Below are 14,873 nucleotides of genomic sequence, written 5' to 3' on the forward strand. Positions count from 1 at the left end.
CTTTCTATTGAGTTCTTTTTTTTTTCTTTAATATATTTTATTGATTTTTTACAGAGAGGAAGGGAGACGGATAGAGAGCTAGAAACATCGATGAGAGAGAATCATCGACCAGCTGCCTCCTGCACACCCCCTACCAGGGATGTGCCCGCAGCCAATGTATATGCCCTTGACCGGAATCGAACCTGGGACCTTTCAGTCCACAGACCGATGCTCTATCCATTGAGCCAAACCGGTTTCGGCTCTATTGAGTTCTTTACAGCAGCGATGTCATTATTCATTTCTTCTTGGTTTTTCTTCATTTCCTCTTGGTTCTTACTCATATTGTCGAATTTGTCTTCCATCCTTGTCAGCCACCTTATGACCATTTCTATGAATCTTTCTCTGATAGGTTGTTTGCCTCTAATTCGTTTACTTCCTTTTCTGGTGATGCCTGCTTTTCTTTCCTATGGGTGCTATTTCTTTGTCTCCCCATGGTCTCTCTTCTCCGGATGTCTGGTTATGTAGTTCTCTCTCTCTGGCATTGATTTAAAGGTACAAAATATAACACAACCAGGCACAACACACAAGGCACCGAACAGAATTGTATTCACGATATTAATAACCTCCAATAAAGTTGACCACCTAAGAAAGACAAATTAGGGAATAGGAGAGGAAGAGGAAGAGTAAAAGAAGAACAACAACAACAAAAAAAGAGTGTGAATCTGAACTTGGGAAAAGAGAAGAAAATAAAGAAAAAAAAAAAAGTAAGAGAGACAAGAACAATACTAAGAAAGAAAAGGGGAACAAACTATATATATGGGGAGTAAACTCCAACATAACAACCACTAATCCCAGCAAATTCCAGCAACACAAGCCTGGAGATTAATACTAACTGCACACCAACTAATATCAAGTGAGGCAAGGGAAAACAAAAGTAAAAAACAAACAAAAACAGCAAACAAAAGAACCAACCAACCAACCAAAAAGAATAATCAAATCAATCTCATAAGAAAGCATAAAAATTCAATCTCATCAACATTCAAGCAAACAACAACAAAAGGCCAGAGAAAAAAACAATTTTTTATGGTAGCGTAGAGAGAGGTGTATATGGACTTAGAGCAGGAGGTTGGGAATTAGATATATAAGTAGGGTGAAATTTTAGCAGAGGGTTGACTGAAAAAGTAGGGAAAAATCTAAAGCCAGAAAAGGTTAAGATAAACAGGAGACCAAAAGGGGAAAGGTTAGGAGGAGAGTGATGGCATAATGTTAGCATTGAGATAGGGTAAAATGATTGTAAGAGAAAGATGCAAATAGAATGTAGGACACTAATTGCAAAATAAAAGAAAGAGAAAATCAAATGACATTTAAAAAAAAGTAAAATAATAGTAATAATAATGCTGATTGAAAATAAAAATGTAATAATTCAAAAGGTGAAAATCAAGTGAGGAAAAATAAAAATTTAGTTTCTTAAGTAAAAGATGCAAAAAATGAAAATAAAAAATAAAAAAATAGAATAAAAAAATTAAAAAAAATCTAAAAGAAGAATTTAAAATAAAAAATAGGAAGACTAAAATATGCAGTATCGGCTGTCATTCACTTCCTGTATTATTCTGTTTGGTATGCCTATTTCCTAGTCTGGGCGGTATTTCAGCTCCCTTTGTTCCACTGCTCCTCAGTGTTGTAAGCCAGTCCTGATTTTTAAGCTGGCCGTGTCTTAATTTCTCGTATTTATTTTTGATTACACCAGAGACAATTAGCATTTTGGCCCCTGGGTGGCAGTGTTTCTGAATTGACTTCCAGGTCTCTCTAGCTTTTTTTTTTTTTTTTCCCCTCTATGGCACTCACTACTGGTTTGTGGAGGTGTGCGCCTCAGAGCTGCCTCTACGATGGTCACACCCAGCTCTGCTCCCCAGGTTCTGGAAAAACAACTTCCCCCTCCAGTCTCTCAGGGTATTCCCCAACTGGGTTTTCCTATGTATTGGGCTTAGTAATCAGAGTTGGAAAGAGCCCAAGTGTGCAGACAGTGGGTCTGCACGCAAGACTAAGGAGCCTGCACTCCTTTGAAAATTCTTAGTCTGACCCTCCTTGTCAGATTAAAATTAGTTGCTTTTAAGAGATCACTTCTGTTAGCAGCTCAGAGGACCCCCTTCCACATTCACGGGTCATGGCAGCTCCAACTGCCACAGAGTTTTCTAGGCACAGACCTCCCGGGTCCAGCCGGTCCTGCGGCTCGTGCGCTTCCCTCTCCCACTGCGGGGACGAGAAACCACACCTTATTTCAGGCAAAATCTGACCTTTCCGTGGTGCAGTGAAGAGTTCCTTTGAATCCAAATGTTTGCGCTGATAGGGGACCGGTGTTTTGGTGCTCACAGCTGTTCAGTGTTTGCAGTTGTCGCGGAAAGTCAGGTTTCCAATAAAATCCTCCTTTCCTTGCAAGATGGCGAGGCGCCCGGTGAGCCCGCAGCTCCGGGAGGGGACCCAGCCCCTGTGGGTGTTGCACGGTCAGGGGAACCCTGCCCAGCACTCCCCCGCCTTCTCCTGGAGTTTAGCTGTCCCTTAGCTTGCCAAAATACACTCCCCCTGCGAACCACTGCCGCTCCTACTCTCCGCCCCAGGACCAGACTCCAAACACGACTCTATTCAGCTTCCATTTTGAGCAGAATCTCATAAGCAACTTATTTTGAATTCCTAATTATTAGAGAAAACACAACATTTTATTTTCTCAAAAATAAGTTCTTATACTTTAGGCATTTAATTACCACAACTATATAATTTTTCCCAATTTAATTTGCACTTTGAATTTTTAAAGCTGGCAAGTCAAATATATTTAGCATTTCCTAGATTAATAACACTATATTTTAAAGAAAAATACAAGACATAATCAATTAGTAGCTTCAGTTCTGTCCTTTAGGTTTTTTATGAGGCAAATTTAAACTTTACTTTTTATTTGCCAGTAGCTCTGGAAAACCAGGTTTGGTTTATTCTAATGTAAATTACCACATATTTCAAAGATGGTTCCTGGCAGGAAATTAGATTACCTGTCTGCTGGGGGAATGGCGTCTACCCCTTCTTCCATTAACAAAGGGCATAGCCAGTTACCTGGGCTATTTAGATCTTTATAATTAATAACATTATTTATATTTTGACAATTTTTTGAGATTCAAATCCAATTCCAATTATTTTAAGGCATTTACTTTAGATAAATTCTATAACAGAGAATTTACTGGTTTTCTTGAAGGCCTTAAAAGTTAACTTTTTAACAAGGTTCATTAGTATTTTGAAAACTACTCTTTATTATAGAAATGCGAATCCTGTTGCTGGAATTAGCTTGAATTTCTTTTGAGAAGACTTTTTTGCCGTTTTTCTTAGGAAAAAAAAAAAAAAAACACAGTTCTGGGTTTCTCATTTTCTATAGCTTTTGCAGAGATATTCCAGCTTAAGACAGTCTAAATGTCCAAAATCGGACCATGCACGCATTCTCTCTTACAGCTAGGTTCTCCCCTCATGAGCACAGAAATTCCAGACACATTTCTAAATTTTTAAGACTTTTTCATGGCGAAAAAGGAAACTTTAAATTATCCTACTGAGAGAGTGGGCTTCCATATTGGATCACCACGTGTTTCCCTTCCCCCACATCCTGCTTACTTCGGGGGAAGTTTCAGCAACATATCTGGCCGAATTTCTTTTCATGCTTAATAGATAAAGACAGATCTTAAATTTTTTCTTTCTTTTTCACTTTCCGAAGTAGTAACTAATCACCCAATTTGGCCAAGATTTGCATTTCCCTGCCACATTCCTCCACTCCCCTTGTGGAGTGGGCTCTAGGCAGTCCCAAATCAGGGACCACAGACTGAAAATAGAGGCAGGCATTTCCTCTGGACCTCCAGCTATATAATGATCGCAAAGTTGTTTTTCTACCTTCTCCCATGCCTCTATATTTACCTTTTCTTCCTTAGAAAACCATGGGCAGATTTTACTCACAAAATCCAAAAAATCAAAAAGCTGTTCATACCTCACAGAACAGCCCCTTGCTTGGAGCATAGCCTTAAGCATGGATACACATACATTCTTTCCCTGCGATCCTGAATTTCCCATGTTTTACACCTAGCTAGTATTAAACTGCGCTCCTTACCTTCCTTTTGGCTTTCTGCACATGCTTCACTGGAGTGTCCTTTCACCTGACAATTGCAGTTCCCTCACACTCAGGCCCACATTGAGTGCCACTTGGGCAGAACTCAGCCCCGAGTTGGGTGCCACTTGAGCCATGCCAGCACAGCCAAGGGTTTGGCGAGCCTGAGGGAGGGCTGGTGAAGGATGAAGAAAAGACAGACAAAGAGAATAAGCTGGGTCTAGGTGGATCTTCTGTGCCTGCCTGAGGCCACAGAACAGATCCAGACTGCAAGCTGATGGTTTATTTTATAGTCAGGTAAACAAGGTAATTTAAAATGTTCTTGTAAGTTTCACTTGTTTTGGCAGCACCTCCCACAGCCCATTAGCTATCCAGGAAAAATCTAGGGAGCAGTCACAAGATCAAGCTTAATTATGCTTAGAGGGCTGTGCCCTCCAAGCTGGGATTTGTTTGTGACTTTGCCAGCAGGTCAGTCTGAGGCTTAACCCTATAACTGCTTCCTACACATAGGGGTGCCTACGTTCTTTCTAAGTGGTGTTTATGGTTTCTTAGGATATATTCCTAGAAGTGGGATCACTGGGTCAAATGACAGTTCCATTTTTATGAGGAAACTCCATACGGTTTTCCATAGTGGCTGCTCCAGTCTGCATTCCCACCATCAATGTACTAGGGTTCCCTTTTGTCCACATCCTCACCAGCACTTGTCATTTGTTGATGGTAGCCATTCTGACATGTGTGAGGTGATACCTCACTGTTGCTCTAATTTGCATCTCTCTGATGATTAGTGACTGAGAATTTTTTCATATGAATCTTGGCCTTGTCAAGTTTGGGAAAGTATCTATTTAGGTCCTTTGCCCATTTTGTTACCTTTTATATGACAAGCTATGAGAGAAATCAAATGAAAACAAAATATTAGTAATTAAGTGTGCTCTAATTTTTCAACCATAATAAAAATACTTAAAGGTGAAAAATCACAGTAGACACTTTGAAATTTAATATTAGAAGCTAAAATGATCTCTTTACTGTCCCCAGGGAGGACACAAGACTGTACCTGTACATTTACAACTAGTTTTAAAATAATTGAATTCATTGCAAAGCTGATATTTTTAAATATGAGTATTAGTAGCTTAAAAATCTGACACTATATTGCTGAAAACACCAGGTGTTTTGGGAAGACTATGAAGCAAAAAGAATTCTTCCACACTGCTACGGGAAGCATAAATTGTCACAACTCTTTGTGAGCAATTTGCTAATACCAAGTGAAATAGAAGTGAATGCTCTATGGCTGAGCAATTTCACTCCTAAGTATCTACCCTGGAGAAACACTCACAGGTCCTCAAGGAGGCATGGGCCAGAATGTTTATAGCAGAATTGTTTGCAAGAGTAAATCATTTGTAGTCAACATGAATGACCATGGACACTAGAATAAGTAAGTAGATCATGGCATATCATACAATCAAATACTAGATAGAAATTAAAATGAATGATCCAGAGCTGTCCATATCAACATCAGTTAATCTCACAAGAAACACATTGCAGGATAGATACAATATAATTGCATTTGTAAAGTTTTAAAATATATAAAACAAAATATAAAGGATAATTTATAGTAAAGGTATATGGGTATGATGGATAGTGATTAACACCAAATTAAGTATGAGTGGGGGAAGAGAAGGAATGGATGAGTGTTGGTACTTGGAAGTTTATGATATTATTCTCTGTACATTTTTATATGTCTGAAATATTTTACACTAAAAAATTCTGCTCACCTTAATTCAGTACTGGAAAAGTAAAATATAATACCTTGTCCCTGATGACTGAAATGTAGTAAAACCCTGTGCCAAACTTACCTTTCATACATGCCTGTGGAAATTTTTAAAATCTTTATGCCAGCTGAAAATAACAGTTAAGAACTCTTTTCTGCAGTCTTTATAAATAAATTACAAATTACTATGAACTAACTACCAGCAGAAAACTACCACAGAATAAACCTTCATTGACTTAACAATGTGTGAAAGTGTTGTGTATGAAAAATATTTGCACTTAAGGAAATATTTTATTTTACTGAATACTACCTGTTGCCATCTGAGAACAATTTTAAAGGTCTGATATTCAATATTTTTGGTTCATGAACATTTAGCTTCCTTGAACAACTTTACATTTTAATTTATAGTATATTTAGTACCCACTCAATAATTGAGTAGCAGGACTATAAAAATGATGAATTTTTAATCAAATAATTAGATTGTGTTCATTGGTATGTTGGTAAATGTTAAACAACTGGGTCTCTTTAATAGTATGTATTTGTAGCATCTGTCAATATTTATGGTGTAAATCTACCATGGCAGATTTGAAACTATTGACATTAAGTCTTTGAACTGGGAGTTGGAAAGAGATGTGCAAAATTGGCATTTAGGAGTTTCTAAAGCCTGTTCCAGCATACCACTGATTCTGTCTGTCTTATGAAACAGATATAGTGCTAGGCCCATAGTAAGTGTTTAGTAGAATTCCTTTTTGGAGTATGCTAAGATTTATGAAATATAACCCAACTTTAGGTAATGTGTAGCTATCATTTTAGTATATATGTTACCCAAATTTACATTTTCTAAACTAAGGAAGCAGAGATTCTGATCTTAAGCATGATCATCTAGAACTCTAGAAACAGCATATAGAAGATAGTATGGACAGTGAAAAATATTGGAGGTGTATTGAGAGAAATTAAATATTATTGGCCAAGAATGAAAGTTTAATTCAGATATAAAACTTGAAAATCCAAATGAAACCCAAGAGCTGACTCAAAAAAAACAACAACAAGGTATAACAACAAAATACCTATCAAGATGAAGATACAAAGCATAGACAAAAGAGGTTACTACAGCTCTGGAGAACACAAACAAAAGCAATAAATGTTTAACAGGAGAAAAAAATGCCAGGGCTATAACCATAGCCTTTTCAGCTAATATATATTTTTTTACATTTACTGGAAATTAGTGATAACTTCTTTTTATATCCTTGGCAGGAAATGGATATAGGAGGTTTCTCTATTTGTCTACCTCCCCTCCTGTGGCATATTCCATTATGTGTTCAGGATGACTATCTCATTCCTACCTTAGATGACTGAGTTTTGCACCGATGTGGTCAGTAATAGCATTTTTCATTTATACATTGGATCATTAACAAGCATGCACTGAGTTTCTCAGAGACTTGTTGCATTCTTGAGTTGAGTTTTAATATGAAAATGCATGCTTATTTTTGTAATATATTCCAAGAGGGAAATAAATTTTTATATGTAGATATTTAGTGAAGCATGTAATGTATAAATCATGAGACTTCTTTTTCTTTATGAGGTCAGTACTTAATCCACTTCATGGTTATTGATCTGGAGAAGCTAAATGCTACAGGATTTCTAAAAGTTTAAGAATGACAACATCCAGGAGATTTACTATGTTGGAAACTTTTTTTTAAAAAATATTTTATTGATTTTTTTACAGAGAGGAAGAGAGAGGGATAGAGAGTTAGAAACATCGATGAGAGAGAAACATGGATCAGCTGCCTCTTGCACAACCCCTAGTGGGGATGTGCCCACAACCAAGGTACATGCCCTTGACCGGAATTGAACCTGGGACCTTTCAGTCCGCAGGCCGACGCTCTATCCACTGAGCCAAACCGCTTTCGGCAATGTTGGAAACTTTTTATAGATTAGGATCTCGTATTTAACATTGCAATGAAGCAACTTTTTAAAAGGAAGTCTTTAGAATCAGGACTATCTCTGTTCCTATTTTTATTCATCTCTCAACTAAGAAAAATATTGGAGGTGTATTGAGAGAAATTAAATATTAATTTGTCAGAATCCCAGCTCCAGTGGGTTTTTGAAGCTTTCTTTCAAACCTCAAGCAATAGCTTCTGGAGTAGCCTGCTGTCTCTGTGCTGCATATGTCTTACCCAGTAGAGTTACAATGAAGTGAGTTGAAATGTTGCTTGAATGACTGTGTGCCAGATGACACTGACAAACATGCTCTAAAAGTCAAATGTAACATATGACAGTGCTCACAGATGGGTTAAAAGCCAGACGCCAGCAGCATAGGTTCATTCCACGTGTATTTACTGAGTTCCTGCTATGAGTCAGAGACTATAGCTCCAGTCTGTTATTTGACTGCCACTCTGCTTTTCAGGCTATCTGTTGGTCTTCTTGATTTGGTCACCTGTTTGTCAATTATCACTATTGAGAATCCTAGGCAGTTTTCAGTCCAGGTTTGCTGAAGGGATTACCACCAATGCAGAATTCTCCAGCTGCTCTAAAAATATAAACAGTGCTCCAATTGAAAGCACTATACTGTCATAGTATGGAGTGGGAGACCTGAGTTCTAGTCTTGGCTCTGCAACTGTTATTTTGGGCCTGGCCTTACTTGGCTTCAATGTCCTCCTCTGTTAAATGGGCCGAGTGGTTTGTATAGTGTCTAAGGGACTTTGCAGCTCTGACATATGTAGATCAGATATTGTTAGATTGCATTAAAATGTTGTTGCAAAATTATAATGAAGCAGTTTTGTGAACTGGTCTGTCATGGTTAAGGAGAGTTGTGGAGAAAACCCATTCTTTTTTCCTTGGCAGAGAAAATTGGACTATACGTAGTTCCTGTTATCACTAAGCAACTAATATTCAGAAAGAATCAAAAGCAGTTATATTTAAACAGCAAGTTAAAATGACTGCACTATATTAACACACTTTTCTTGTAACTTCCAATACTGCAGCAGCATGCTTCATCCCATTTAGGTTAAGTAGCTACAGTGATTTTGAAAGCATTAATGATTCTTATATGACTGCAAATGTCCTAGGGTAGTGAGGGCCTGGCTCTGATGCCGCTGGCTCTTTGGTGGGCTTAAAGAACCCATATGTTTAATGTGGCAACATGCTACAGGTGGCTCATGATCAATTCAGTCATTGCCAAGCTCATAGAAAAATGGTTAGTTGGTTTAGAGAGTTAGGGGCCCAGGAGCTCTCCTTTTGCCACAGGGTAGATCAGTCATAGAAAGTGTAATGCCTAATAGTAAGATATGTACACATATAATACCTCAATAAAAATATTAAAAAAAAAAGTGTAATGCCATGCCACCACTGCTGCCTTTGTAAGGAATGGGTGGTTCCCATGGCAACAAGGCCAGGGTGGCTCACTTTTATGGATTGCAGAGCACTGGGTCTACAGACCTTTAGTCATTCAAATTTGAAGTAACTAGTTTCCATGCATTAATTAGTATCCTCCTTAAACCTAAGGTGGGCAATTAGTGTCATCTCCCTCTTTCCCTCCTTTAGCCAACAATAGAAGAACTGATTTATTTTATTTTATTTTTTCATGAAATCTCAATCCCACTCATTAGTTAAGTATGGCCTCTTTTCATGACACTCAATACAAGACTCATTCCTACTCTGGAATAAACATGGATTCAGATTCAGCTAACGTTTATTGAGCATCTACTATGTAGTAATGTAGTAGGCATTGACAAAGTAATTTACATACATTATTTTAGTTAACCCATAAAATATGTAACTCACAAATTTAATGAACACTATCGATGTGTGGAACACAGTAATCCCTCCTTGAATATTTTTAAATAAAGGAATATAATCAGATTATCAAGGTCAAAAAGGGCCTTTGGAAAGCATCTGTCAAACTATTTCATTATACAAATGGAGAAATCAAAGCAAAAAGGTGGATTGAATTATTCAAGACCATATTCTCAGCTATTTAAACTTGGTTGTCCCAGGTGGATCCACACAACCTCATATAAAAGTTGATTGCTAACAGAGCATCAAATCTCTGATGTGTTATATTGCTTTTGTACACATTCTTCTGGTTGTTTTTATGAATGTACTGTTTGGGATCCTTTTCTGTGAATGATTCAACAACAAACACATTTTGAGAAGTTAAAAAATACATTTATTGATATTTATTTTGAAAAATTAGAGTATTAACTGGAATAACTTGTAAGAAATCAGCAATAGTATGGCTTGGCTAGAGGGACTGATTCACATCAACCAAATTAAAAAAGCCAAGGTCTGAACCCAAAACACCAGTTTATTAATTCATAAAGGGAAATATTCTGTCTAACAGACTGAAGTACTTGTGCTGGTTGGTTAGCAACTCTCTAGAAAATTTAATATAGAAGTTTTGATTATAATAAAAAAAATGTTGCTTGGTGGGCATGAAACTAGAAAAGGAGGAGTTAGTTGGCCCATTGGAATGACATGTCTGTGAGACATTTCTACCCTTCTCCACTGTGGGGATACACTAATTAGAGGTACGTGATGCTCTTGTTCTCTGGTCTGGGCAACTTCTTTAGCCCTGGTTAGCACTGGAGACACACTGATGAATTCTTCCTTGCTGACTCTACTAGTTCTAGACTGCAAACTGATCTCTTTCTGTTAACATTTTTTAGCTTTCTTAGTTACAATACTATCTCAGTTTGAATTCATAGAACCATCTCTAGTCAGAACTCCATAACAATACAATTACAAGGTTGTAGGCAACTATTCTGATAAGTCATCCTTTCCATTATGTATGTATTTAATAATGTGACTCTCTGAGAGGAACTTTCCCCCTAAGTTCTTTAGGCCTTCATCCCTATGCTCAGATAAGCAAATCCAAGACTAAACTGAAGGTAAGTCTGGGTTTGATAGACACATATCATTGTGCATACCAGTAAAACAGTATTATGCTTCCCTTACCTCCTCTATGTGTAGGGAAAAGAGGAGAGAGAAAGAGAAAAACTGATTGAGAGATTAGAGTTGTAAAAGATAAAGGATGCAGATATAAGAGTACAGAAAAAGAAGTAGTGTTTCTGATGAGTTTTAACCTGTCAGATGTTCCTGTGTTCTTCCTTTATGAGTGTGCTGTTGGACTTGTGATGGACTAGACCAAATATCCTGGATATGATCTAATACATATTGATGTTTTGGTGGGAGAAGTAAGATATATCTGGAACATGGAATGCTGCTAAGGAGGGAGAATCAGGGAGGTGCTGGTGGAGAAATATAATGCCTGATGATCAGAATGAAGAAAATAACTTCACAATTTTTCATGGTCACAAATTATTACCACAGTATATTTCTCAAGTGATTACATTTTCTAATTTACTTATTCTACAAAATATCAATTGTAGATAGATTTCTCCCCATAAAGAGAAAAAGCAATATTCACGGAATGTATATGTTCAAATCTCGATGAAAGGGGAAAGTGATTAGTTAATAAAAGACCTTGTTCATTTTTAATCCCAAATATGTGAACCTTGGAGATACATTTTTAAGTGAGCTTTGTTTTTTCCTTAATCCAGTTAACATACCGGGATACCTTGGTATATATTCCATATTTTCCTTTCACTGCACACTCTTCACCCCAGCTAATAATTCCAGTTAAGAAACTGATTCCTTCCACTTCAGTAACATGGGGTCCCCCACTATCTCCTTGGCATGAATCTTTACCTCCCTCATGGAAGCCAGCACAGAACATGTTATTATAGATGGTGAACTTTGTGGAGCGAAGGCATGTGGCTCGGTCAACAAGGGGAACTTTAAGGTATTGAAGAATTGAAGCTGATCTCCCTCTGTTGAAGACTTTTCCCCAGCCACTCACATAGCCAGACCCAAATCTGAGGAAGATGTTTGTGTAATCCCTGTCAGCGATGCAAATAGGTGTTACATAGCTGTTTAGCATTAAAGGTTCATCCAGTTCCAGAAGGGCAATGTCATGGCTGTACTTATTAATAGTTGCGTTGTAGTTGTGGTGAGGGATAACACGAATCACACTTCGCCTTTGCTCTGTAGGTTCGTCCTTCTCGGTGTTATGTTCACCTATTGAAAACATTTCTTTTTCAGTCACTGTGTTTCTCATAGAGACACACATTCTCCAAGTGTCCACCTAGCATCACTTACTTAACTGGTATTTCACCCATTGGAAACAAATTTTTCTTCAGTCACAAATAGCCTTTCACATAAAGAAACAGATTTTCAAAGTGTCCACTTGGCATCACTGAATTAATTGGCAGCCAAGTGTCAAAGTTCTCAATCTTACATTGGTATGATTTAGATAAAATGTAATGAGGGCCAATGAATACTTTTTAGATCAAAAAGTGGTTCAGGACCCAATCATAGAGATGGTTCTGTTCACCCTTGCTGTTAAAAGTCTTACATTGTTCACATGTGATAATGAACCTACTTCTCATGAATTTTATTCTAGACTTTCTCAATTTCAAATATTTTGATTCCTTTTTGCTCACAGATAATACATTCATTTGGCCATTCATTCAAATGTTAGAGGGCCCACTACAGGTTGTACCAGGCACTAGAGTTACAAAGATCAGTGTTATGACACAGCTTTTGAGAAGGCTCAGTCTGGTAGGGAAATGGAGACATCAGTAAATAATTGTTCCCTACTGAAGTGAGTACTAATAAAGGTATAACAAAGAACTCTGGAAAAGTTAGAGGACGAAGCAAGTTGGGTTTTGAAAACATGGCCCCTCTACCACTAGCCCAAGTTATTTAACAATTATCCTATTAGACCTTCATAAAATATGATATACTAGTCTTATAGAAGATGTGGTGATGCTGTAGAGTACTATCCTTATTTACTTACCTGCAATAATGGTAATTTTAACACCAGGTTTGATACAGTGGGCTGCAGTTACGACCCATTTTTCATTAACAATGGAACCTCCACAGAATCCTTCAATTTTATCATGCAGAAGGACCTGTGGAAACAAAATTATGAATCTTATTACAAATATATTTGATTCAAAACTAACTAAATATTGTGTGCTGTTTATAGGAGTGGGCAAAAGTTGGCTTCTAGGTGCTTGCTGGCAGACCTAGTATTGTAGATGAATTAGTATTTCTGGAGGATAATTAAAAAAGCAATTTCTATAACTGTCTTGAAAAGAATATGCAGTGAGAGCCCGGGGGAGACTCTGGATGAGGCCAGTATGAGGGAACTGCTTCTTTTGGAGATCTGGGGCCCTCTGATTCCATTTCCAGGTGCATCAGATTCACTGATTGCAATAATTGTACATTGAGACATGCACTGACTTGACTCCTTGAGATCAGTAATTATTATTGAGTATCCTGTCCCTGCATAAGGAAATACTTTTTGCTGCAGGTTATTAGAAGAAAAAAAGACATTGATTTATTTTATTTTGTTATTATCCTATCTAATAATAGACAAATATGCAAATTGACCACAACTCCAACACACCCACAAGCCACGCCCACCATCCAATCAGAGCAAGCATGCAAATTAACCCAAACCAAGATGGCTACAGCCACAGAGAGCAAGGTTTCCTAGGTAACAGAGGAAGCCAAGCTTTCACCTGCCCTTGCCAGGCCTAAGCCTCCACTCAAGCTACAAAGTTTCAATTATAGAAGGTAAACAAATTCAAACAAATGGCGGCAGAATGGAGCTTGAGAGAGCAGGCCAGGGTTGCCGCCAGCAACAGGGGAAGCAAAGCTTTCCGCACACACTGGCCGGGCCCACCCGCTTAAGGCAACAAAGTTTCAGTTATAACCCCAACAGAAATGGCTGCCGGCTGCAGAGGGAGCCCCAGGCTTGGCTCTGCTCCAGGCTACAAAGTTTCAATTGTAGAAGGAAAATAAATTCCAGATACCAGGGCCTCCGCTTGGGTTGACAGGGGACTTGGCTGACCTGCAAACCACCACAGGCCCCTAGCTCATGCCGCCCCACACCACAAGGGAACCCCCACCTGATCCAGAACGACCTTCAGGGCAAACCAGCTGGCCCCCACCCCTGTACCAGGCCTCTATCCTATCTAATAAAAGAGTAATATGCATATTGATCATCACTGCAACACACAATATAGCTGCCCCATGTGGTCAAAGATCCTGCCCCCATGTGGACACAAGATGGCCACTACAAGATGGCCAGCAGGAGAGGACAGTTGGAAGGCACCCTGCCTGCAAGGGAGGGCAGTTGAGAGGGACCAACCCTGCAAGAGAGGACAGTTAGGGGTGACCAGGCTGGCAGAGGAGGGAAGTTGGGGGCAAACAGGCTGGCAGCAGAGTGGTTAGGGGGTGATCAGGCTTGCAGGCAGAAGCAGTTAGGGGCAATCAGGAAGGCAGGCAGGCAAGCAGTTGGGCGCCAGCAATCCTGGATTGTGAGAGGGATGTCCGACTGCCCGTTTCGACCCGATCCCAATGGGATCGGGCCTAAACCGGCAGTCGGACATCCCTCAAGGGGTCCCATATTGGAGAGGGTACAGGCTGGGCTGAGGGACAACCCCCCTCCGTGCACGAATTTCGTGCACCGGGCCTCTAGTTTTTTAAATAAATCTTTATTGTTCAGATTATTGCAATTGTTCCTCTTTCTTGCCCCAATAGCTCCCCTCCGCCCGGTTCCCACCCCAACCTCTACCTTTACCCACCCCCCCCCGACTGTCCTCATCCATAGGTGTAAGATTTTTGTCCAGTCTCTTCCCGCACACGCCACACCCCTTTCACCAAGAATTGTCAGTCCACTCCCTTTCTATGCCCCTGATTCTATTATATTCACGTTTATTCTGTTCATCAGATTTTTTATTCACTTGATTTTTAGATTCACTTGTTGATAGATATGTATTTGTTGTTCATAATTTTTATCTTTACCTTTTTCTTCTTTCTCCTCTTCTTACAGAATACCATTCAGCATTTCATATAATACTGGTTTGGTGGTGGTGAACTTCTTTAGCTTTTTCTTATCTGTAAAGCTCTTTATCTGACCTTCAATTT

General features: G+C 38.8%; 1 protein-coding gene across 2 annotated transcripts in view; it reads right to left on the minus strand.

The window, feature by feature from the left end:
* Positions 1–11,403: 11,403 nt before the first annotated feature.
* Positions 11,404–14,873, minus strand: part of F9 (coagulation factor IX) — a 48,376-nt gene continuing 44,906 nt past the window's right edge. For both annotated transcript variants that reach the window (XM_054717514.1, XM_008155217.3), the window contains 2 exons: positions 12,733–12,847; positions 11,404–11,951 (listed from right to left, as the gene is read on the minus strand). In XM_054717514.1, the coding sequence (XP_054573489.1) occupies positions 11,404–11,951; positions 12,733–12,847 (663 nt within the window). The remainder of the gene's footprint in view (positions 11,952–12,732; positions 12,848–14,873) is intronic.

This window comes from Eptesicus fuscus, chromosome 1 (assembly GCF_027574615.1).
Source record: "Eptesicus fuscus isolate TK198812 chromosome 1, DD_ASM_mEF_20220401, whole genome shotgun sequence".
Lineage (NCBI taxonomy): Eukaryota > Metazoa > Chordata > Mammalia > Chiroptera > Vespertilionidae > Eptesicus > Eptesicus fuscus.